The sequence below is a fragment of the Mastomys coucha genome, unplaced genomic scaffold (genome assembly GCF_008632895.1).
Source record: "Mastomys coucha isolate ucsf_1 unplaced genomic scaffold, UCSF_Mcou_1 pScaffold7, whole genome shotgun sequence".
In the NCBI taxonomy this organism is placed as follows: domain Eukaryota; kingdom Metazoa; phylum Chordata; class Mammalia; order Rodentia; family Muridae; genus Mastomys; species Mastomys coucha.
Window position 1 is genome coordinate 59,590,187 of NW_022196913.1, and position 23,537 is coordinate 59,613,723.

A 23,537-nucleotide genomic window follows, 5' to 3' on the forward strand; every position below is an offset into this window, starting at 1 on the left:
TCAAAGATTAGCAATGAAATTCATTCAGGAACACATAGCTCATGAGTGGAAAACTATCTCTTCAACTGAAATATCCCCACGCCAAAGCTTACAACAGAAATGAAAAGAAACACTTCCATCTATTAAAATAAGATTTCATACAAAGATAAATATATTTAAATTTTAACTATAAGCAAATTCAAACAATACTATTCACAGTTGTCTGAATAGATCTTATAAAACATAAACGAGGATGCTGAATGGGTTCTGGTAGTGAAAACAACGTCAGACTAGAGACCCAGACAACAAACTAGAGACCACTCTAATTAATGAACACGACCAATTCAACCATACGAGTGCTGGTCAACCTCCAGTCTCAAGAAATTCAAGATTTTCTCCTCCTTCCTCTGCCTGATTTGGTTCGTGACCGGAAAGCAAATTGGTCTTTAAAGTCCACTAAGCAATTTGTAGCTTCTGAGACAGGAACAAAAGACTTGATGGGAGACTCATTTAAGTTGAGCTGTGAGAGGGAACTCTGCATCTCTCTGCTGCAGCCACCCTCTTCCACCTCTGGTGAGGGCATCCTGGACAGAAAGGAAAAAAATAAATAAATAAATAAATAAATTAATTAATTAATTAATTCAGTTCTCACTATGTAGACCCAGCTGGTCATGAATTCAGAGATCAATCAATCTGCCTCATGTGTACTAGGATTAAGTTCAATATTAACCTGCTAAGCACCAAGTATGTGCTATTATATACATAGTGGGGACTTAAAATTATATTAGTACAAATAATTTCTGTTAAGGCTCTAGCCATAAGTACTACCATTCTGCTCTTACAGATGAGGCTACTGAGTAAACTCATGGAACATGGAGACATGGGAAGACTGTAGAGTCAGATCCAAATTTCCAAACTGCCCAACATCTGCTAGAATTTGGGTTTGGATGAAAGGGAGAAGAGAAAGAAGTAACATATAGCTCTACTTAAAACATCAATACAGCTATCCAACCAATTCATAGTCCAGATATAGCAGGAGCATTCAATTAAAGAATTACATTATTTCCACAGTGATTTCTATTGTAGTAGTTTGACTATCATTCTACACAAAGAGTCCATCAGCAGGTTCACACTTAGCAGAGCCATGACAGCTATACTTCCGTGTATATCTCAACTTACCTGAAGGTTCTTGCTTCTGAAGACTTGGGTTTTTTCTCTACACCTGGAGAGATAATAAAAGTACTAACATTAGCAGTCTGGTGCCTTTCATCAGGTCTACTCAAGAAGCTCAGATCTCCAATCCTCAGCCAATGGAATGTGAGCATTAGCATCCACAGGCTCAGCTGCAGGTGAACACTTATGAAGGAATCATTTCTGACTAAATCAACATCAGATCTAGAATCAGGCAATAGGGCTTCCAGGAGAAATCTGCCACCTGAGAGATTTACAACCTGGTGATCTAGAAGCAGCAGGACATGGATCTTTTTACAAGTCATCAAGAGGCAAAACAGATTTGTTTGGTGGTAATGAAATATAATAACTAGACCGTAAGCAAAAAGTTACTGTTCCATTTGCATTTGTTAAATTTTAACAATAGCAACTAATAGGAACAATAGGAGCAACAGCACCTTACACCCATCAAAGCCAGGGAATATGTTTACTAGACACAATTCTTGCAATCTCTAAAGTTACAACTACTAATGCTCCTTGCGAATCTACTCTAATATTCACTAAAGACTCGAGGCACACAAAGAGGAATTTTAAAATTCTAAATATAGAATTACTTCCTACAATTACTTAGGAATTACTTAGGAATGTAAATTGGGACACTGAGCTAAAGGTAACATATAATGATTTACAAACATTCAGAAGATGGAGTCACATCCACATGTCTGATTTCCCATGACTGTTCCTTTAGAAGAGCTGCTTTCTGGCATGTGTTACTTTTAGCAATTTTGGAACCATTCCCCAGATTAACAGGCAGTCCTGACTCTAGATTTTATAAAGGATTACATTAAACACATGAAAAGTAAGACAGGGTATCTCTCCATCTCTCCTTGAAAAGAGACGACCTAGGTTAAATCTCAAGGGCTGGCTGATTGGCTCCAAAGCCTCCCTGAGATATCCCCAACACTCAGCCGAAGGCCAACCGCTGCCGTCTTCACTGGACAGCCTAGACAGAAACCCTGAAAACTGGTCTTGGAGTCTTCACCTGTGGTCCTATGCTCAGACTGCTCCAAGAGACTGAGGAGTCGGCCTTCACTATGGCCTTTTTCCTGTGATAGAGAAAAACAGACACGAGGATTACTTCATGGAAAGATTTAAAATACAACTGACTTATCCCAGATCAAGGTTCCCAGAAGAATGTGGAGGCACAGCTGGGACTAGCTTAGTCTTTTGCTTTATAATAAATGAGAGTAGATGAGAAAAACAGCAAACTATAATGAGAATAAAGCACCATATCTGGAACAACTTTCCAGGTGTAGTGGTGCATACCTGTAAGCACAGTATTCAGCATGCAGAAGGAGGTAGAGCTCTGAGTTCAAGGACAGCCTGGCCTACATAGGAAGTTCCAGGCCAGCCAGGGCTACACAGGGAGACCCTATAAGAAAGGAAAGAAAGAAGGAAGGGAAAAAGAGAAATGGGAAAAGAGAAACTCAAGGATGGTTTCAGCATCAAATCAAACCAGTTTACAAATTACATTAAAGAAGAGCCTCTGGGCTAGAGGGATGGCTCAGTGCTGAAGGATACGCTGCTCCTCCAGAGAACTTGAAGATCAACTTCCAACACCCACATAGTGGCTCACAACTGTCTGCAATTCCAGTTCCAGGGGATCTCAGGCCTCTAGGCTCTGACCTCCTAGGGCACTGCATTGATGTACACATACCCTCAGGCCGTGCCAGCTCGTCTACCCCAGTAGGTCTACAGTATATCGGGGTAAAAGTCTGTTCACGGACAAGAGGCATTATGACTTCGAAGGGAGTTTGTGCCCCCTGGGTCTTCAGTCAGTCGTGGCATCCCCTAACTCAGAGGTAGCCCAGATATGTCCTTGCGAACTCACGTGCTAGGTGCCCACCAAGATATGATTTATTAATTGCCAGACAAAACTGGACATTGCTCTCTGACCTTTACCAATGTTCCAACATCTTAGCCAAACCCTGGCTTGGAATTTCGTAAAGAACGTTACCCATCCAAACTAACTGCCTTTAGCATAGTGGGTAGGCATTGAAGCTTACAGAATGGGAGACTTATCCCAGGGCAAGGTCAAGTAGAATCCCCATTCTCAGTCAGGTATTACAACTGAACCACTTCTAGGAATTAGCAAGAAAGAGACAGTCTCTACTAGCCCAGAAGATCAGCATAGTGGGTATTTTACTAAGGATGGGCGGGACCTTGAGCCGAGTGTGTGTGTGAGACAGTGTGCAGCATTGAGCATTCGAGATTCTAGATTAGAGCCTCTGCCCTCCTGGCTGGCACACCCGCAGCCCCTGGGACTCTGGCCGGGCCCATGGGGCCCGAGCATACTCGGAGCCCAAGGGTACTGAACCAGTCCAGAGGAGATGGCTGCTGTTTTAGACTCAGTGTGTTTCAGGTGGCCTCAGATGTACCTCGACTACTGAGCTGCCAGATTTTTCATCTCTCTTTTGCAATGACTATAAAAGCCTCATGCCATTTTTGAGAAATATATTCAGATCCCACACTTCTTGTGTCGTGTCTGTCTGTCATCGCCGAATCCCTTGCACACCTGGCCAGAACTTTTATCACCTCTCAGAACAAGGGCAAACAAACAAAGAAACCCCAGTCCATGGCACCCTCACACAGACACACACACACAACTAAAATTAACAAAAGAAAATGTTTAAAAAAAAAAAAGAAAGCAGAATAGCTTCTACTCTATGTTAAGATTTTTTTTTTAAAAAAAACAAAAACAAAAAGATCAATTTCAAGGCCACTTCTACAGGCAGCAACGTCAAGATAAATAAACTGGTGGCTTAATGTAGGGCACTGGCTACTCTTCCACAGACCCAGATTCAATTCCCAGCACCCACACTGTGACTCACAATTGACTGTAACTCCAGTTTCAGGAGATCTGATGTCCTCTTTCAAAATCCATGAACACTAAGTACACATGTGGTACACAGAAAGACATACATGTGTGCACAATAATCATACACATAAAACAAAAAAATTAAATAGAAGATTTTTTTTTTTTTTTTTTGGTTTTTCGAGACAGGGTTTCTCTGTATAGCCCTGGCTGTCCTGGAACTCACTCTGTAGACCAGGCTGGCCTCGAACTCAGAAATCCACCTGCCTCTGCCTCCCAAGTGCTGGGATTAAAGGCGTGCACCACCACTGCCCAACAAGAATTTCTTAAAAGATAAATAAATTGGCTCTTTGGTGTAAGTAAGTACTCACCTATAAAATTCGACTCTAAAATCACCTCATTCAGGGGCCTTTGATTCTCAAATGATTAAGAGCACTTGCTTCTGTTCCAGAGGTTTGATTTCCTACCCTCACACCTTCTGTAGCCCGGTTCTAGGGAACTCAACACTCTCTCCTGACCTCTGTGGCACTGGGCACACAAGTGGTACGGAGACATACATTCAAACAAAACACCCATATGCATAAAATAAAATGTAAAATATCTGGTTCATAGAAATGTAACTTCCTTCTGGCATGGTGGAGAAGTTTGGTCTCTGCCCTCTGTGTAAGTGGTTAGTATGCTAATTGCTCTTGAATACACTGTTGCTGCTTTATCTGGGTCAGTAAACCAAGACTCGCTCTTCCTCATCTCTCATCACAAGGCCCAGAAAACACTTTGATCCATTTCCCACAGATCAGGAGCCATGGCTTGTAGTTTCTAAAACCTAGAATCAGAAGGGATTCAGTTATTTTCACAAATGTTTCTAGAAGTGGGGACATGGATTCCCTATACTTTCTGAAAAGCAATTAAATGTAATACCTCAAAAATGTTGAAATGTTCACTTATACTTCAGGAAATAACTGGTAGTTCAAGAGTAATAGTACCCCTCCCAAGTTTTTAAATTATTGTTATTCTGTTCTGTTTTTATTGTTTTATTGAGGTTATTGTTGTAGTTTCTGTTTTTAAGATAGGGTATACTACATAGATCATGGTCTAAAACTCTCTGTGCACCCAGGACTGGCCCTTAAATTCTCACCACTCCTGAGTGGTGGGGTTACAGGAATTTATAGGCTTTAGACTGCTTTTTTGGGTTTTTTGGTTTTTTTTGGGTTTTTTTTGGTTTTTTCGAGACAAGGGTTTCTCTGTGTAGCCTTGGCTATCCTGGAACTCACTTTGTAGACCAGGCTGGCCTTGAACTCAGAAATCCGCCTACCTCTGCCTCCCAAGTGCTGGATTAAAGGCGTGCACCACCACTGCCCATAGACTGTTTTAAACAGTCTTTAAATATAGAAGGACTGGGAAAATACTAAATGTTTAATAATAATATAATGGTTAAGTGACCATCTATATGATACAAACATTAATAATAATGTTTTTGTCGGGTTGAGGAGCAGGTAATAGAGGTGGAGGTGGGGTTTAGAATTGCCTATATAGGCCAGGATGGCCTCAAACTTGTAACCCTTATTAGTGGTGGGATTACAGCTAACAGTAATGCTTCAGAAGTCTACAACAAACCCAGAGATTTACCCTATCCTGAAGGGCTTCTCACTCCACATGGGGCCCCTTCTCACTGAGAAACCTTTACCTGACCTTGGGTATATAAAAATCAATAAAACATATCAAACATTTATTGATAGAAAAATCATAATAAAAATTATTTTAAAACAACTCTTTGAAATATATATAATTTTACCATTTACTAAACATAAAAGTAAATGTGCATAATAATGAAATAGATATGTTTGTTGTGTGATTTAGTTTTTATTGCTTTGGTTTTTGAGAGAGGTTCTCCTGTAACCCCAGCTGACCTTGAACTTGTTATATAGCTGGGAATGACTCTGAACTTCCGATCCTCCTGCCTCTACCTCCCAAGTGCTAGAATTATAAGTGTGTGTCACCACTTATTTGGTCCCAAGTCTTCATTCATCCTAGGCAATCATCCTACCTTTGAAGCCAAACCTCCAGCCCATACCTGCTTATTGTTACATAAGAATTATATTCTACCTGAATATTTGACAGTGCGAACAGCAGAGCATCCTTCTCAGAGCTGACTGACACTTTGATTTTATTATCATCAGAGCTGAGAACACTGCTTCATATAAACAGACATTACAAATTGGCAGGTATTTGTTTAGGGCCACTTTAGAAATTGCTGGAAATTTCTGTCTCAATCCCAAGCCAAAATTCACTAACTTTTTAGACAGCTCACATCAGCAACTCAAATAGCAATTTTTAAAATCAAACATTCTTGCAGAATACAACCCAAAAGATATACTAATTATCTTGTATATTATGATTTTATAAGAGTAGAAAACTTTGTATGTACTGCAAAGAGAATAGCAATTAATAACTGATATAGTCTTGGATCTGAGAGGAGGAGTTTCAGGCAGTATCCTTAATCTACAAAAGCCCCAAGTCCAGTGTGAGACCCTGTCTAAAAATATACACCCACAGCCGGTGGTGGCGCATGCCTTTGATCCCAGCACTTGGGAGGCAGAGGAAGGCGGATTTCTGAGTTTGAGGCCAGCCTGGTCTACAGAGTGAGTTCCAGGACAGCCGGGGCTACAGAGAAACCCTGTCTCGAAAAACCAAAAAAAACAAAAACAAAAACAAAAACAAAACAAAAAAACCCCCACACCCACACCACCTTTACAAACATAAACAAGATAAATAGGAAAGAAGAGAGGAGAGAGGGAGAGGAGGAAGGCAGGCCAGAAGAGAACAGAGCTACATACATACATACATTTGACTTCCTCAGCCGCTGCTGTTGTTTCCCCTCCACAGGTGCACACACTCTTGGCCTCCTCATTCCTTCAGTCCCATCTTCCCTGTCAACCTTGGCAAGCTGGAGACAGGCCTCCACATGGCACTCATACTCCCCAAGAGGAACCAGGGACTTACACAGATAACACTTCTCCTTCCTGGGTGGTCAGAAGAGGGGAGAGGGAAGAGGCAATTTTAAGATTTGCTTTTGCCTCTAGGTTCTTGCAATATTCAGATTGTCTTTTTACATCTCAAAAATGTCTACAGAGGAGACTTGTCAACCAAGCAGATTCACTCAGTGGGATCACCAATAAAACTAACCCTGTGCCAATCATAAGGACTAAGTGATTAGCAGTTTTCCCTGGCTGTTTCTTTGTACCCTGCTGTTGCAGCAGTGGGATGGTAATGAAATCAGCTCTTCTAACATCTCAAACAATGCTGATTGCTCCTCAGACATAACAGTCTGTCAGACTCTTCTGAAATTAAGTGTAATCATTTTTTCAAAAAGAAGTTAAAATTTTGACAGAAAAGGGAGCACTGAAAGCATGAAATCAATAATGACAGTTTACCGTCGTGGATGAATTTGTTTGCTTAGTAAGTCAAGTCTCTCTATGTGCTGACTTCCTTACCACTATGACCTGATACATCAACTAGGAAGTTACTAAAGCATGCAGCTCTGCCAGAAGCTCCTGCATATTACATACTTATTTTCATCTCTTTATAACAAAATCATTTGGAGAAAGAAAAAAGTATGTTCTTGATGTATCAATGAAACCAGAACTGTGGGAGTTGGTGAAGAATGCTTATTAACTACTTTCTCTGTAGTCAGTACCTTTCAACATAATTTCTAAATTAATTCTTCAGCCCCATTAGGAAAGAATTATTCTCCCCAAGGTCCTTACAACTAATTAATATCAGAACTCACAGCTGATAAGTTCATCTTAAACTTTCTGAAACATGTTATCTTAAACTTCCTTTTCTATTACTACTCAGTAACTATGGCAAGAAATTAGCTCTGTGGAAGATTCTCTCTAAAGGACAATAAAATAGCAGAAATAACATCTCAAACTACTCAACTGCCTGCAAGAATGCAAGGAAAACTCTACCTTATAAGGAGAGTTAGATAAGTGCATCTTCAAAATTCATCAACTAATGCAAACAGCATTATTAATTCTCACTATTAAATTAGTACAAAAGTAATTTTGTTTTCTACACTGTTGAAATTTGTCATTTGACACTGCAATACATTCTTAAATAAATGAGCTTATGCTGTACATCACTTTAATACACATTTTTCACATTATGTTTTTTTGTTTTGTTTTGCTTTTCAAGACAGGGTTTCTCTGTGTAGCCTTGGCTGTCCTGGAACTCACTCTGTAGACCAGGCTGGCCTCGAACTCAGAAATCTGCCTGCCTCTTGTCTCCCAAGCGCTGGGATTAAAGGCGTGCGCCACCACTGCCCGGCACATTATGTTTTTTTACTAATAATATATTTGTTGTTTATATTTACTTTATAATACAGAAATGATGTGAAACAAAAGCAAATTTGAGGAGTGTTCTTATTTGGCAATATAGGTGGTAAGACAGCTGAGGCAATGGCCAACATCCACAGACGCTGATAACGAGCATGAGGCATCATGGTGCTTCAGGACACTCTGCAAAGACAAGGGCCTTGAAAGAGCTTAGGGGCTGGCCACAGAAAGCTGGCAATGAGGACCAGAAAGCACTTACTGAAGCTGATTCTCTTATTTGACTCAAGAAGTTGCCAAACGACTGTGACATGCAACAGTCAATTGTCCATGACCACTAGCGATGACCAGTTCAGTGGCTATACGAAGAAATTCCAAAGAACCTCCCAAAGCCACACTTGTACCCAACAAGGTCATGGTCACTGTTTGGTGCTCTGCTGTTCTGAAGTCAGTATGCAGCTTCTGAATTCAGTGAGACCATTATGTCTGAGATTTGTACTCAGCAAATTAAGAAACTCAGCACTGAGAACTGTGATACCTGTGGCCAGCACCGGTCAGCAGAAATTGCCCGAGTTCATCATTAGGACACCACAGCACATACTATACAACTAACACCTCAAAAGTTAGACTAGACTACAATTCTGCTTTATTTATCTACTTGACCTCCTACCAATCAACGACCACCACTTCAAGGACCGTGACAATCTTTTTGAAAGAAAATGCTCTATAAATCAGCAGAATGCAGAAATACTGGAGTCAGTGAGCTGGCTCAATGGGGTAAAAAGTGCATGTCACCAAGCCTGATGACCTGAGTTCAATCCCTGGAACCTATATTGTAGAAGAGAAAAATCAACCCCTAGCTGTCTGCTAATCTCCACATACAATGCATTAGGCAATTGGGAGGGGGAGGGGGCTGGAGGGGTGGGGGAGAAAGAGACTTTCTAAAAGTTCCTCAAATCCTGAAGCATGAAGTTTAATACTACAAAATAAACATTTTTCATCAGCAAAAAAAAAAAAAAAAAAAAAAAAAAACTGCACTGACGCTAACAGTTCCAATTTTGATTAATAAAGTATGTTTGAACCTAGTCATGATTTAAAATCCATGCTCTAAAACCTCTGGACTAACCTGAAAATGAGTGGCAGCAGCAATATAGAAAAACCTGAACATTTAAACTCAGGACAAGTTTGACTTTGTTACTATTGGCTACTATGACTTAGTTACATATAATTTACCTTCATTTAAGAAAAATGAAAGAAAAAAAATAAGAAGAGGCTGAGGGCATAGTTTGGAGGTTAACTGCCTGCTTAGCACATACAAGGTCTGGGATTCAATTCCCAGTATTTGATGGGATGGGAGGGAGAAGAGAGAAGACAAACCATGTCACTCCACTGGTCTAAAGTAAGTGGAGCACCTATAGCGATGAGTGACGCATGGTATCAGGTGCTCAGTATACAACTCCTGTCAGTGCTATCTCACACACATCTTATCAGATGATGAAAACAAGTGTCTCCACCTTAACAGCTTGTCCAAGAACACAGAGATATTAATAAAAATTGCAGCAATGTGAGGGATCCAGTCCAAGAGGAAGGTCTATACTAGCCTACGCTCATAGAGAAGCAAGAACAAGAGGAAGCTGCTAGCTGGTACTAAGTTACGGCTAGATAGTAGTAGGGAAGTCTGGCTCACTAGTACACAGCTGGTGATTACCTCTTAACTAGCCAGAAGAAGGGGTTCTTAATGTTTTTAACCACGAAGAAATGAAGAATAGATGTTTAAACTGATTTAAACATTACACAATGTATACATGAATCAAACATTATATGGAACTCTATTAATATGTACAAGCTTAAATTTTTCATACATTATTTTTTAAAATGGAGATCATTACAGAAAATCACAACTATTCAAAATACAGAGAACAACAGATTGTGGGAGCCCAAACCTACTACACTAAAACTCCTGAACTTAGTTAGCTAAGGTTCAAGAAATAGCATGGTAGAGGAAGAACAAACATTTTAAGAGACAGAAGAAAGAAGTCTGCTGTGAGAATGCGTCTCCTAAAAGCTATACCCATAGGTGTACCATGTATCACAATATGAAACCACCAACACACATGTTTACGTGGAAAGAGGAAAATGTCACAGGCCCTATACCCCTAGACAAAGAACTTCAACCCAAGTAATGACCACTGAAAATGAGTCCCCCAGCTAGAGAGCTGGGCATCCAATACCAGTGGTCAGTCCAGAAATCATATATACAAGTAACACTAAACATACTCAGCAGGTTGTATTTGTGCGCGTGTATGCACACATATGCATGCACACATAACTATAATAATCAAAGAAAAGACATAATTTTGAGAAGGAATGAGAAAGAGACATGGGAGGGATTAGGAAGAAGAAGGAGAGGGGGAAATTGTGTAATTATATTTTAATGAAAATAAAGTTTTAATGAAGAAAAAAAAAACTGGGAACAAAAATTTCTGCCTGGCAACTCCCTATTCTAATGTACTGTAGGAAATGGCTTTGCTTTCAGGAGGCCACATCCACACCTGACCTCTTCCTCAGAGTGCTCTTAGTCAAGCTACAAGCCACATCCCAAGGAAGTCGTCTACACTGCTCAACATCCTGTAACTCCACTTCTATATTACAACACTACAAAATGCTCACTGCTTCCCCAAAGCACCAAATAGCAATTTATAAATTCAAAGAAAACAGAACAATTCAGAAGCAGGCTCATTTTTAACGTACTGAAAAGGAACAGATGAGTGATGTACATTGAAATTATAAGAAAAAGAAATTCAGGCTTTCAAACAATGATGGTAGGATGGGCAACCAGAGAAATACAGGGGGACAGGCACTAGTACTGGCGTGTCAGATCAGGTGAACACAGTGTGCCCACTTACCTGTTGGTATCCAGGGCCGGCTGCGCAGCTGTCCTACCGTCACTTTTTTTCTTGGCCTCTCTTTGTCTCCGAGTCAACACTTCCCCATTTAAAAAAAAAAAGTTAGCTGGCAATAGACTCAGGATATAAAAGACAAAATTCATTAAGAAGAAGCAGTTAAACCATTCTGTTGGGAAGGAATCCACTAACTAGGAAACCACAAGCTTTCTAATACTGGAAATAGCACAAGTGACCAAGACTGCTGCTCCTAACATATCCATGAGAATAGAAGCCGAGTCCATGCCAGGGAAGGCTTCCATGTTCTACCTACACACCAGTCAATCAGGACATATCCATCCGCTACCAAACTCGTGTCTGCTGTAACACATACCCAGTGGAGGGCCGTATGAAATGCTATAGGTGAGTTCTTGCATACGGCCCAATCCTTACAAAATTTTTCGGTGTTCCACTTTCTAAGTGAGAAAGATTAGAACAGTAAGCACAGCTGGTCTCCTCAACAACACTAGGACCACCTCCAGCTTCTACTGGCTTCAGTACAGGTGACATAAATATTTGTCTCACATCAAAAGATATCTGCTTTTAAAATCATAATCCCTCTTAATGATCTTGTAGGTTATTTAATCAAGTGTTTTCTAGTCTTTGGCAAACAAAAAGTAAACATTTCTCTTCAAAGCGTGCCTTCCTTACACTTAACACACCACAGCGAATCTTTAAAAAGTTACTGGTTCATGAAACGACCTATCGTGTGAATTACTTGAATCTTTAGTGTGTATAATCTGGATCATACCAGCTATTGCATACATGAACATCTACTAGGGTGCAGTTAAGTACTCGCCACACAAGCCTAAGGACCTGAGTTTGATCCCTGTGTAAAAAGTAGGATATGGTGGCAGGCTCTGTTGTCTCAGTGATAGAGCAAGCTCTAGGTCTCATTGAGAGATTCTACCTCAGAGAGAGGGGGAGGGGGAGCAGCAGGGGAAGGGGAAGGGTGGGAGGAAGGGAGGGTGGGAGGAAGAGAGGGAAGGAGGGAGGGATGAAAAACAGGGCTGGAGAAATGGCTCAGAGGTTAAGAGCACTGGCTGCTCTTCAGAGGTCCTGAGTTCAATTCCCAGCAACCATGGTGGCTCATAACCATCTTTAATGAGTGCCCTCTTCTGGTCTTCAAGCATACATGCAGGAGACTGCTGTATACATAATAAATAAATAAATCTGAGGGGGGCAAATGAAGTAAATTAAAAAAAAAAAAAAAGGAAACAAACGAAAAACAAAAAACACCCCCCCAAAAAAAAGAAGGGAGAAGAAATGGCTCTCTCACTTAGTGGATAAAAGGGCTTGCCTTTGATCTGAGTTTCTGATCTGAGTTAGACCCCCAGAATCTGCCAAAGGACCCACACTGTGGAAGGAGAGAACTGATGTCCACTAGCTCCATTCATCTCCGTGTGTGGTAGTATGCTCATGCCTCCCCTGCCCCCATTCAAACATGCACACATACTACTTACACATAAAATTAAATTGATTAAAACCACATATAGCCTGGTAAAGTGTACGTAAAGGTCTTCTAAATCACCCAGAAAGAGGTCTCTAAGATGACTGCATGCAGACATTTGTGTTGAGGCTGCCTTCTCTCGCTGTGAGCTTCAATCACAAAGTGATTTTTCTCACCAGAAGATTCTTATTTAATAAGTAGATGCTTTTATTTCATTAATAACTTCTAACTCAAAACACTTATAATTATGTTGATAGTTCCTAAATGTAAGTCCTTACAACCCTCAGAAACCAGACATCATTGGGTCCATTTTAACAGCGTAGCAGACTGAAGTTTGTAAATTACCCCTCTAGAACATGATTTAAAGTCAGATAGACTCCAAAGCCAGTTCTGCAATCTAAAGAACCCCTGCCCCTTCTCAGGCCGTAGTAAGTTCAAGTTTAGAGATGAGCTTGCCTATGAATGCAAAGCAAATACTCTACCACTGCTCTATACTCCCAGTTTCTCTCTTAAGAGGTGCATTTAAAAGTTCATCCCTTAACTTTAACATACAATATGCACACAGTTACCTCTGTGCCTAGCTTGCTCAATGTCTTTCCTCATAAAGACACAAAAGTATTCATATAAAAATATTCTTGGGCTGGAGAGATGGCTCAGAGGTTAAGAGCACTGACTGCTCTTCCAGAGGTTCTAAATTCAAATCCCAGCAACCACATGGAGGCTCACAACCATCTGTAAAGGGATCTGGTGCCCTCTTCTGGTGTGTCTGAAGACAGCTACAGTGTACTCACATATACAAAATAAATAAATCTTTTCAAAGAATATATTCTTATCAATATTATCACCCTAAAAAGTTTACACCTTGAAAACACACCATTCCATCTATTTGTATTTGAAAATCCAGAACAATTAGATTTTATTTGTTTGTTTTTGTTCTTCAAGACAAGGTTTCTCTTCATAGCCTTGACTGTCCTAGCTAGCACTAATCTGTAGACCTGGCTGGCCTCCAACTCACAGAGATCCACCTGCCTCTGCCTCCTGAGTACTGGGATTACAGGCACATACCACCACTGCCAAGCAGCACTTAGTCATAAAAAGGTAAGCAGACAGTGTGTGCCTCGTACCTTAATTCAATATGAGATTTACAACATCATCCATGAAACATATTTGAAAGACTCAGAAATGTGTAAGACTTACAAGGCCCTCCCAGAGGTTTGATAAACAGTAACCAAGGTGAAACTGCTGACAGGTTGGCTAGAGAGCTCTAGGGATGCAGGTTCTGTGAGTGCTCATCCACTTGATGGTGGAATGTTCTGTGATACAAATGCCTAAGAGTCACCCATGCACCTATGAAGTAACCCTCAAAGCTCACTCTTCACCAAAGTAGACTTGAGTGGGATCATTTCTGTTGTCTGGGTCTGTTGTTGTGTCCTATCTGGGGTTACACCTCTCAGTGATTTATGTTATCTTATATTAGTGCCCATTTCCTTTAAATTTCCAATAATGTTTTCCTCTGAAACAACAGCAGATCCTCTTTGTATAGCTCCCTGAGTGGTTTTAGCATGGCATCACAGCTATTTATGCACACTTCTTATCTATCCAGCTAAACCATGATTTCCATGAGACCAGAGCCTATTCCTAATTTGTGTATCTCCCGACACCACCCTGTCTCCTAAATCCACATTTTCTATTAAACCTATCCCATTTCACAACTGTTAACACTTTAAAATAAGTACTGATAGCAAGATAGCTAATCTAAGAATCCTGAATACTACAAACTCCACACTAATACAAAAAAGATGACTGGAGAGCTTCACAAATTACACTCAGATCAGTCACTAATAGGTATATAAGTCAGAAAATGGCCCAACTTTGTCTAACTTGAGAAATATATCATGTATGACTCTACACTATAACCATCTACCTTGGCAAAAAGTAAACACAGTTAATGCATGTAGCTTTCTAAACTCTACTACTATGTATCTCTTACCAATTTACTTTTGTTTTTGTTTTTAAGACAGAGGGTCTCTGCCCAGCCCTGGTTATCCTGGAACTCTCTATGTAGACCAGGCTGGCCTTGAACTCAGAGATCCACTTGCTTCTGCCTCCCAAGTGTTGGGATTAAAGGCATGGGCCACTACTCCTAGTTTAACTTAGTTTTACTGTTTTGACTCTTAGGCCCTGATGTCCATCTTCCCCTCACTGGTACCCAACTGACAGCTTATCTACTTATTAAGAACACAGACCCCAGAAGTACAGGAAGTAGTAGTTCATAATTTATTAAATACCTTGTCATAATGCTTTATATATCTACCCACACAGAGTGCCTCAGATTCTCGTGACCCTGATTGTTGGACTAATTTTATAGACGAGGAGCCTGATTCCAAAAGAGGTAAATATTACTCAACTAGCAAATATTACTGATAAAAATTAAATCCCCATATGCCTAGCTCCGAAGCCTACTCTATCATACTGCCCAAAACAAAATGCTAACTCGATTATCCCAGCTCTACCCTGGTCTCCCATTCTAATAATCTATATTATCCAGCAGCAACTTGAGTGACGCTTTTCTTAAAACTGCCATCTTCTGCTTAAACATACATTCTCTGCTCAAGTCTTTCCAGTGATTACTCTCAGGAGGAAAAGTCAAAGACCTTTCTAGAGTCTAGAGCGCTGTGATCCACCTGCCCCTGCTCAATCTTTCTCTAGTCTCAGTGTATCTCTAGAGCTCTGTGATCCACCTGCCCCTGCTCAATCTTTCTCTAGTCTCTGTATCTTTAGAGCTCTGTGATCCACCTGCCCCTGCTCAATCTTTCTCTAGTCTCTGTGTATCTCTAGAGCTCTGTGATCCACCTGCTCCTGCTCAATCTTTCTCTAGTCTCTGCATATCTCTCTCAATTGCTCTACTCCAGCTATCCTTAACCCTGTTCACATGTGAGGGGTTTGAAGCTCCCTTTCTCCCTCTCTATCTCTAACTGCCGTAGTTAGGGCTTCTGTTATTGTGATAAGACCTAAAGCAACTTGGGGGGAAAGAGTTTATTTCAGCTTACAGTTCCATATTACCGAAGGAAGTCAGGGCAGGAATCTGGAGACAGGAGCTGGTGCAGAGGCCATGGAGGAGTGCAGCTTACTGGATTACTCTTTATGGCTTGCTCAGCCTGCTTTCTTATAGCATCACCAGCCAAGTGGTACTGCCCACAGTAAGCTGGGCCCTCCCACATCAATCATCAATCAAGAAAATGCATTACCAACTTGCTCGAAGGCCAATCTGGTAGGGACATTTTCTCAACTAAGGTAACCTCTTCCCAAATTACTCTAACTTTTGTCAAGTTGACATAAAACCAGCTAGCACGGTAACAATTTCTCTTCCTGTGATGGCTACTATTTTCTGTTAAGTACATCTGGAATGGACTACAATCCAGAAATGGAGAGCACACCTGACTTTTTAACTTAGTGTGAAGTGGTGAGTCCACTTGTAGTACAGATCTTTGAGGTAGGAAGACTTAGGACTTTGATCCAGATCTTAAGGCAAAAAGATACACCTTTAATCTGGGACACACCCTCTCCTGCAACTCTATTTAAGGGCATATAAGGAAGTGTATGCTCTCTGCTTGCTTGCCCTGGTCTTGCTAGCACACCTATTACTTCAATGGCATTAGAGCCTTTTTCTTCAGGATTCTAGCATACACTGAAGACCAGCTGGGACATTCTGTCTTGCATACTGAACGACTACTGGATTCTTAGACTTTACATTCACAGTTTGTGTGCTCAGTTTATTCAATGTGTGTGTATATGTATACACACACACACATATATATAAAGAGAGGGGAGAGGGGAGAGGGGAAGGGGAGGAGAGAGAAAGAGAGAGAGAAAGAGAGAGAGAGAAAGAGGGAGAGAGAGAGAGAGAGAGAGAGAGAGAGAGAGAAAGAGGGAGAGAGAGATTCATTCTGTAAGTTCTGTTACTCTAGAGAACCCTAACTAGTACACTTTCTCACCTTAAAATTCCCTCATTTCCTTTAGGTCTCTATTCAAATGCCACCTTCTTTTATTATTATTATTTTTTATGTAAATGAATGTTTGCCTGAACATACACATGTGACTTCAGAGGTAAAAGACAGTGTTGAATCCCCTGGAATTGGAGTTATATTTATAAGCCACCATCTGGGTGCTGGGAATCAAACACAGGCCCTCTGCATGCACAGCAAGTGCTCCTAACTGCTGAGCTGTCTCTCCAGCCCCAAATGTCACTATCTTAAATGGGACCTTTCTGACAATTATTTTAAATTGTTACATGGTTACTCTCTATTTCCTTCTTGTGCTTTGTACTTTTTTCCCCTAAAATACTTATCACCAGGGTAGATAAACAGTTTAGGCAATTATCTGCCACACAAGCATGATGGTGTCTGCTTGTAATCCTAGCCTTAGGAAGGAGAGACTGGAGGATTCCTGGAGTTCACTGGCTAGCCAGGCTAGTCTTAACTATTAAGCCCCAGGTCCTATTGAGAGACCTTGTTTCAAAAAACAAAGTGGATGGCTCCAAGAAATAACAGCTAAGGTTGACCTACGGCCTTCATACATATGAACACACATGTGCACATGCACACCCACACAAAATCAATTTTAAAAAGGTATCACCATTTGACATGCTACTTCCTTACCTGTTCTGTGATTTACTTTGCACCACCAGAATGTACACTCCACAATAGTAACTTGTATATTAATTCAATATATCTGATATATAGTAAGTATTAATACATATTTACTGAGTAAGAAGGAAGCTTTATTTTGCCTAAGTGTTTACATAAAATGATCTCCAATATGTTTTCCAGGAAATAAATAACAAAGGCAGTTCGGTCTTGTCCTAGTCTAGAACAATGTAGTGAATCTTATCCCTCACAAACAATCCTTTTAAAGAACATTCTACTTTTTTATAGTTCTGATCAGATAGCCATGCTATTGAATAAACTGAGCACACAATCTAGCTTAACCACAATGTAGTATTGTAATCAAATAAAACTTACAGCAAAGTTAATCAGACACATCTTTAATGACATGCATAATTGTTATTGTGCTGCACGGTAACTAGGCATAAATGGCAGACATTTCATGTAAATGATGCTAATTACTATTCCTGTTACACAGCCAAACCAAGCATGTCTAGGATGGGCTTCAGGGAGACACAGAAGGGAGGGAGAGACCTGGGCATTTAACTGAGAGGCAAGAACTCTCTTACTCTACTCCTCAGGATTTACATCAATGGTCTCAGGCTACGTTTTGTGGCTTATTCCCATTCTCGAGATGGGAAACTTTCCCTCTCTGGTAAGAAAATCCTGCTATCCAAGATTTAGAAATTATGTTGAGAGGAACGAGAAACATCACTAATTTCTGCCTCTAACAAGGATGCTGTGTACACAGGCAAGGTGGCAGGAACTAAGAGATCAGATTTGCTGAGAACCAACTTAAGGCCACAAACACTAAAGTTTCACATAATCCCTAACTTGCCAGGCCTACCTAGATCCCCAAATAATTCCCAAGACAAGAGTAAGCAGATGATGGGATGGCTCCAGTGAGAATTCCCTGCTCCAAAATCTACAAGGCCTAAAATGGCAGCTTTCATGGTCAAGACTAAGACCCCAGTGTCAGCCGGGCAGTGGTGGCGCACGCCTTTAATCCCAGCACTTGGAAGGCAGAGGCAGGCGGATTTCTGAGTTCCAGGCCAGCCTGGTCTACAGAGTGAGTTCCAGGACAGCCAGGGCTACACAGAGAAACCTTGTCTCGAAAAACCAAAAAAAAAAAAAAAAAAAAAAAAAAAAAAAAAAAAAAAAAAAAAAAAAAGAAAGAAAAAGAAAAAGACCCCAGTGTCTCTAGGACATGATCCCGATTCACTGCCCTCCTTTCTCCCATTGTACTCATTTCTGCAGGGACATTTACTCTAACCAACTGTAATTACTTTCCTGAGTAAAAATTTACTTTCCCAGTAAGACCACAAACCCCTGGTAGCAGAAACCTTGTTTTAAAATTTCTCCAGTAACCCACATAATAGGCTTGCCAACAATTTCTTTTGTTTTTGTTTGTTTGGTTGGTTGATTTTGTTTTTCAAGACAGGGTTTCTCTGCGTAGCACTGGCTGTCCTGGAACTCACTCTGTAGACCAGGCTGGCCCCTGAACTCAGAAATCCGCCTGCCTCTGCCTCCCAAGTGCTGGGATTAAAGGCATGTGCCACCACTGCCTGGCAATTTCTTTAAGTGTTCCAGGGCCTGGAGATGGCTTGGTGATTAAAAGTGTTCATTGCACAATCATGAAGACCAGTACATAGTACACATGTAAGAAGTTGGTCATCCCACATATGCCTGTAAGCCCATCTCTGCTTAGAGTGAGACAGGAGGGTCAGTGGAGCTTGCTAAAGTCTCATCTAGCTGAGAAAATGTGAGCCCCATGCCCTCTTCTAGCCCCTACATATGTGGGATTCAGGGATCAGATATAGGTTATCATGTAAGACGACTGCTTCCTACGCCTGCCCTTGCGCTGAATAACGACATGGAGACTAAGTATAAGCTTGAGGTGCAATAGCTAGGCAGACTCTGAAGTATCTGAGCTTATTCTGATACAACCTGACTATGCCGGCATGCCCTCCTTCCCAGCCATATAGCCTGTTACCTGCCACCTGAGTCTTACCCTGTGTCTATGTCTCTCTGTCCCTCTGCCTCTTTCCTTCCTTCCCTCTCCCTCTCTGGGCCCAGAAGTCCTGTCTTTTCCTGTCCTGCCCAGCTATTGGCTATTCAGCTCTTTATTTAACCAATAAGAAGATGATGGAGAACAATGTTTACAGAAAACTGAGTCAGATGCTTCATAATAATGGCAATACCAAGGTCCAGACTGCAACCAGATCTAAGGGTACAGAAATGAGCATGTGAATACACAATACACAAAAATATCCCCGGCATTATCAGGCTGGGTAGCAGATGCCCTTACCCACCGGTCATTTTACCTGCCCTGGGATCTGACAGTTAAGACATGGGTGGTAAGCAAAGAAATCCAGCAGAGTACTAGTCTGCTCCAGGTGTCTTTGGGAAGGGCACTTCTGAACCTTGGGGTCATGGATGGCTAGACTGACAAGTCATGGATTACCACTGTAGCTGAACCGAGGGGTCCTTTCTGATCATTTTAATGTATGAAACACTCCACACATCTACAACTTCAAATTTAAATTCATCTAAGTTATAAAAACCAAGTAGCACAAAGAAGTTTGCAACACTTCCAATTACTTAAGGCTTACGTGTCATTTATATGTTAGCTCAGGGAGAGCTAGCTATGTTGACACTATTTTGCTAGACGTTAAAACTATAGATGGGAGCTGGGCGGTGGTGGCAGTGCACGCCTTTAATCCCAGCACTTGGGAGGCAGAGGCAGGTGGATTTCTGAGTTTGAGGCCAGCCTGGTCTCCAGAGTGAGTTCCAGGACAGCCAGGGCTACACAGAGAAACCCTGTCTCAAACAAAACAAAACAAAACAAAAACTATAGCTGGACAGGCAGAATCCAGACGTTATATCAAGGGGTATGATTAACAAAAATATTTTCTTGGCCAACATCTCATACTGTATAATCTTAGAAAGGTAACACATTAATTTCAGTGTAACTCAGCAGATACACATAGGACAGAAATATAAGCGAGGGCTGGCGAGAGGGCTCAGTGGGTAAGCACCGACTGCTCTTCCAAAGGTCCTGAGTTCAGATCCCAGCAACCACATGGTGTCTCACAACCACCCTTTATGAGATCTGACGCCCTCTTCTGGTGCATCTGAAGACAGCTACAGTGTACTTATGTATAATAAATAAATCTTTGGGCCAGAGCAAGCAGGGATTGAGTGAGTGGATTTGATCTGAGTGAGCGGGGCCGACTGGAGAGAGCAGGATTAACCAGAGCGAGCAGAGGTCCTAAAATTCAATTCCCCAAAACCATATGAAGGCTCACAACCATCTGTGCAGCTACAGTGTACTCATATACATAAAATAAATAAACCTTAAAAAAAAATATATAAATGAGGGATATTTTTAATAGCTGTCTCTAAATAGAATGTCTGTTGAAATAATCCACCAAGAGATTTATTTTAAATAAAAAACGGACCACTCTAGAACTTAAGCTTCAAGTTCCTTAAGAATCCCAATATTTACCCATGTAAGTCAAAAGAAAAGGTTGGCTGCATTGTATTGCCTTTGCAGCTATTCACAGTAAACAGCAAATGGAATATTAAAGAAAAGGCTTTTTCTCTTTATCTTCTCATGAGGAACTTGGTACTCGGTAATACACCTACTAAGGACAAGGACCACAAATGTACTAGAAAATTAACTAGATATAAATAATAGCAACTTTGAGGAAGGAGCTCCTGCACTGTATTATTTGGGATTATAAAAGTATCATGCAAAAAAGTTAGGAGTTATGCTGTCAGCTGGGAATGGTGGCGCACGCCTTTAACCCCAGCATCAGGACGCAGAGGCAGAGGTTCTCTGAGTTCCAGGCCAGCCTGGTCTACAGAATGAGTTCCAGGCCAGCCTGGTCTACAGAACAAGTTCCAGGCCAGCCAAAGCTACTTTGCAAAACACTATCTCAAAACAAAACAAAAAAAAAAGCTATCCTGGTGAGTTTTACCTGTCTCCTGCTCCACCAGACCATTGCAGTACATGGCATGCTGCTCAATCTTCGTGGGAGGAAAGGCTTGGTTACACAGTGGGCAGGGTACCCGGGCACTAGATGACACTGCAGGAGGAGTTTCTTTCTTACCATCTCCCCTATTAGCAACCTAAAGAGCACAGGCAAACAGCAGCTGTAAGTGACAGCTTTCATTTACGTCTTTACCCACAGAGAACAAGACACATTTCATTTACTTTCCAAGAAACAACACCTATCAATTTTTACCAGATTCAAAAACCAAGGGTTGAAAGCAAAGACTGAAGTATTTAAAGATCTAAAGAAGTCAACTAGTTAAGACCATCAGTTTTCCCGAAGCCACTTAAGTTTTCTCTCTTGCTCCTATGGTTGCTAGTACCTTGCATAGATGGTTTTCAACTTTTGTTTATTTAGGATATTAGTGGGTTTATTTGTTGTTTGTCCATGCCATATGTGTAGACATGTGAAAGTCTGGGAGTTGACTCTCTCCTCTTCCCTTGTGGAGGCAAGGTCTCTCTTGTTTCTGCCACATGTTGTATTCCAGGGTGGCTGGCTGTCTATTGCTATGATGAAACACCATGACCAAAAGCAACTTGGGGAGAAGAGGGTTATTTCACTTATAATTCCTTATCAAAGTTCATCATCAAAGACAGTCAAGGCAGGAACTCAAACAGGACAGGGGCCTGGAGGCAGGAGCTGACGCAGAGCCCATGGAGGGGTCTGCTTACTGGCTTGTTCTCATGACTTGCTCAGCCTGCTTTCTTACAGAACCCAGGATCAACAGCTCAGGGTTGGAACCGCCCACAATGAGCTGGACCCTCCCCTATCTATTGCTAATTAAGAAAATACCTCATAGGCTTGCCTACAGCTCAGTCTTCTGGAGGTATTTTCTTAATTGAGGTTTCCTCCTCTCAATGACTGTCACTTGTGTCAGGTGACATGGAACTAGCCAGCTCTCAAGCTTCAGTTCTACTGTCTCCACCCCCTCCTTGCCATAGGAGTACTGGGACTATGCATGTGTATCATGCAGCCTTTAATATGGGTTTCAGGAATCAAACACACATCATCAAGCTTGTACAGCAAGCACTTTAACCTGCTGAGCCATTTTGCTGGTCCAAACCAATTGTTCTGTAGGAAGTCAGGAAATTAAAGTGGGTCTGAAAGTTCTACATGACATTCCAAGGTAGTCACAACGTTTCTTACAAATTTAGGTTCTACTGCTCAAAGATCTTACAAGGAAATACTATCATGTGCATGCCAAGCTATTTGAGCAGAGAGGAATGCATACACCCTAAATCTGCAAGCAGTCTTGGGTTACTGAAGGTTAGTGAGAAGCTACTTGGCATTCTAAAGTTCACTAAGCACAAAAGTGTGGTATAAAAGGAATGTCACGAGTGCTCACAAAACACTAGACTGCTTTGTACTCATCTGCTGTTCTATAAAATACAGTGAATGTACCCATAACTATTAATGTATTTAAGAAAAGAGTCTTTCTATTATTGTCTCACCGTGATTGAAATGACTTCTAACAACGTTATACAAAACTCAGAACGTTTCTGAAATCTTATCTTAAAAATAAAGACATTTTCCTCAATACCACTGAAAAGGTCTATTTAAATATTAACTACCAGAAAGGAATTACAAGGCAAAAGGCATGAGCAAAGCACTTTTATTAAGACTATGCAACTGATCAGATTTGGTCTCTAAGAGCTGTTTCTTTTGTTTTAAAATACCATCCAGGCAAGATGGCTCAGAAGGTAAGGATATTTAACACCCACTCTGCTGACTGGAGTTCAAGCCCTAGAATCTACATGGATGGAAGAAAAACTTATCTCCTGCAAAAAAACAAAAACCAAAAAAACCAGAACAAACCTATCTCCTGGAAATTGTCTTCTAACTTACACACACACACACACACACACACACACACACCCAAATAGATAAAATAAGTAAGTGAAATACCACACAATGAGATATCAAAAGTAGTACTCAAGACACAGAATTATAATCCCTTGTAGGTGTGTCCAATATATGACTCTCAGGGCACATCCCAGGAGAGCATGAATTCCACCTACTATATTTATAGATGACAATATTATGTCACTATGTCAGAAAACTGAATTTT

At 41.0% G+C, this 23,537-nt stretch overlaps 1 protein-coding gene across 7 annotated transcripts in view; it reads right to left on the reverse strand.

Annotated features, from left to right (window-relative positions):
• Window positions 1–118: 118 nt before the first annotated feature.
• Uimc1 (ubiquitin interaction motif containing 1) overlaps window positions 119–23,537 on the reverse strand; it is a 78,239-nt gene continuing 54,820 nt past the window's right edge. For all 7 annotated transcript variants that reach the window (XM_031358155.1, XM_031358153.1, XM_031358156.1 and 4 more), the window contains 6 exons: window positions 21,395–21,545; window positions 11,262–11,340; window positions 6,867–7,044; window positions 2,192–2,255; window positions 1,159–1,201; window positions 119–563 (listed from right to left, as the gene is read on the reverse strand). In XM_031358155.1, coding sequence (XP_031214015.1) covers window positions 365–563; window positions 1,159–1,201; window positions 2,192–2,255; window positions 6,867–7,044; window positions 11,262–11,340; window positions 21,395–21,545 — 714 coding nt within the window. In that variant the 3' untranslated portion in view covers window positions 119–364. The remainder of the gene's footprint in view (window positions 564–1,158; window positions 1,202–2,191; window positions 2,256–6,866; window positions 7,045–11,261; window positions 11,341–21,394; window positions 21,546–23,537) is intronic.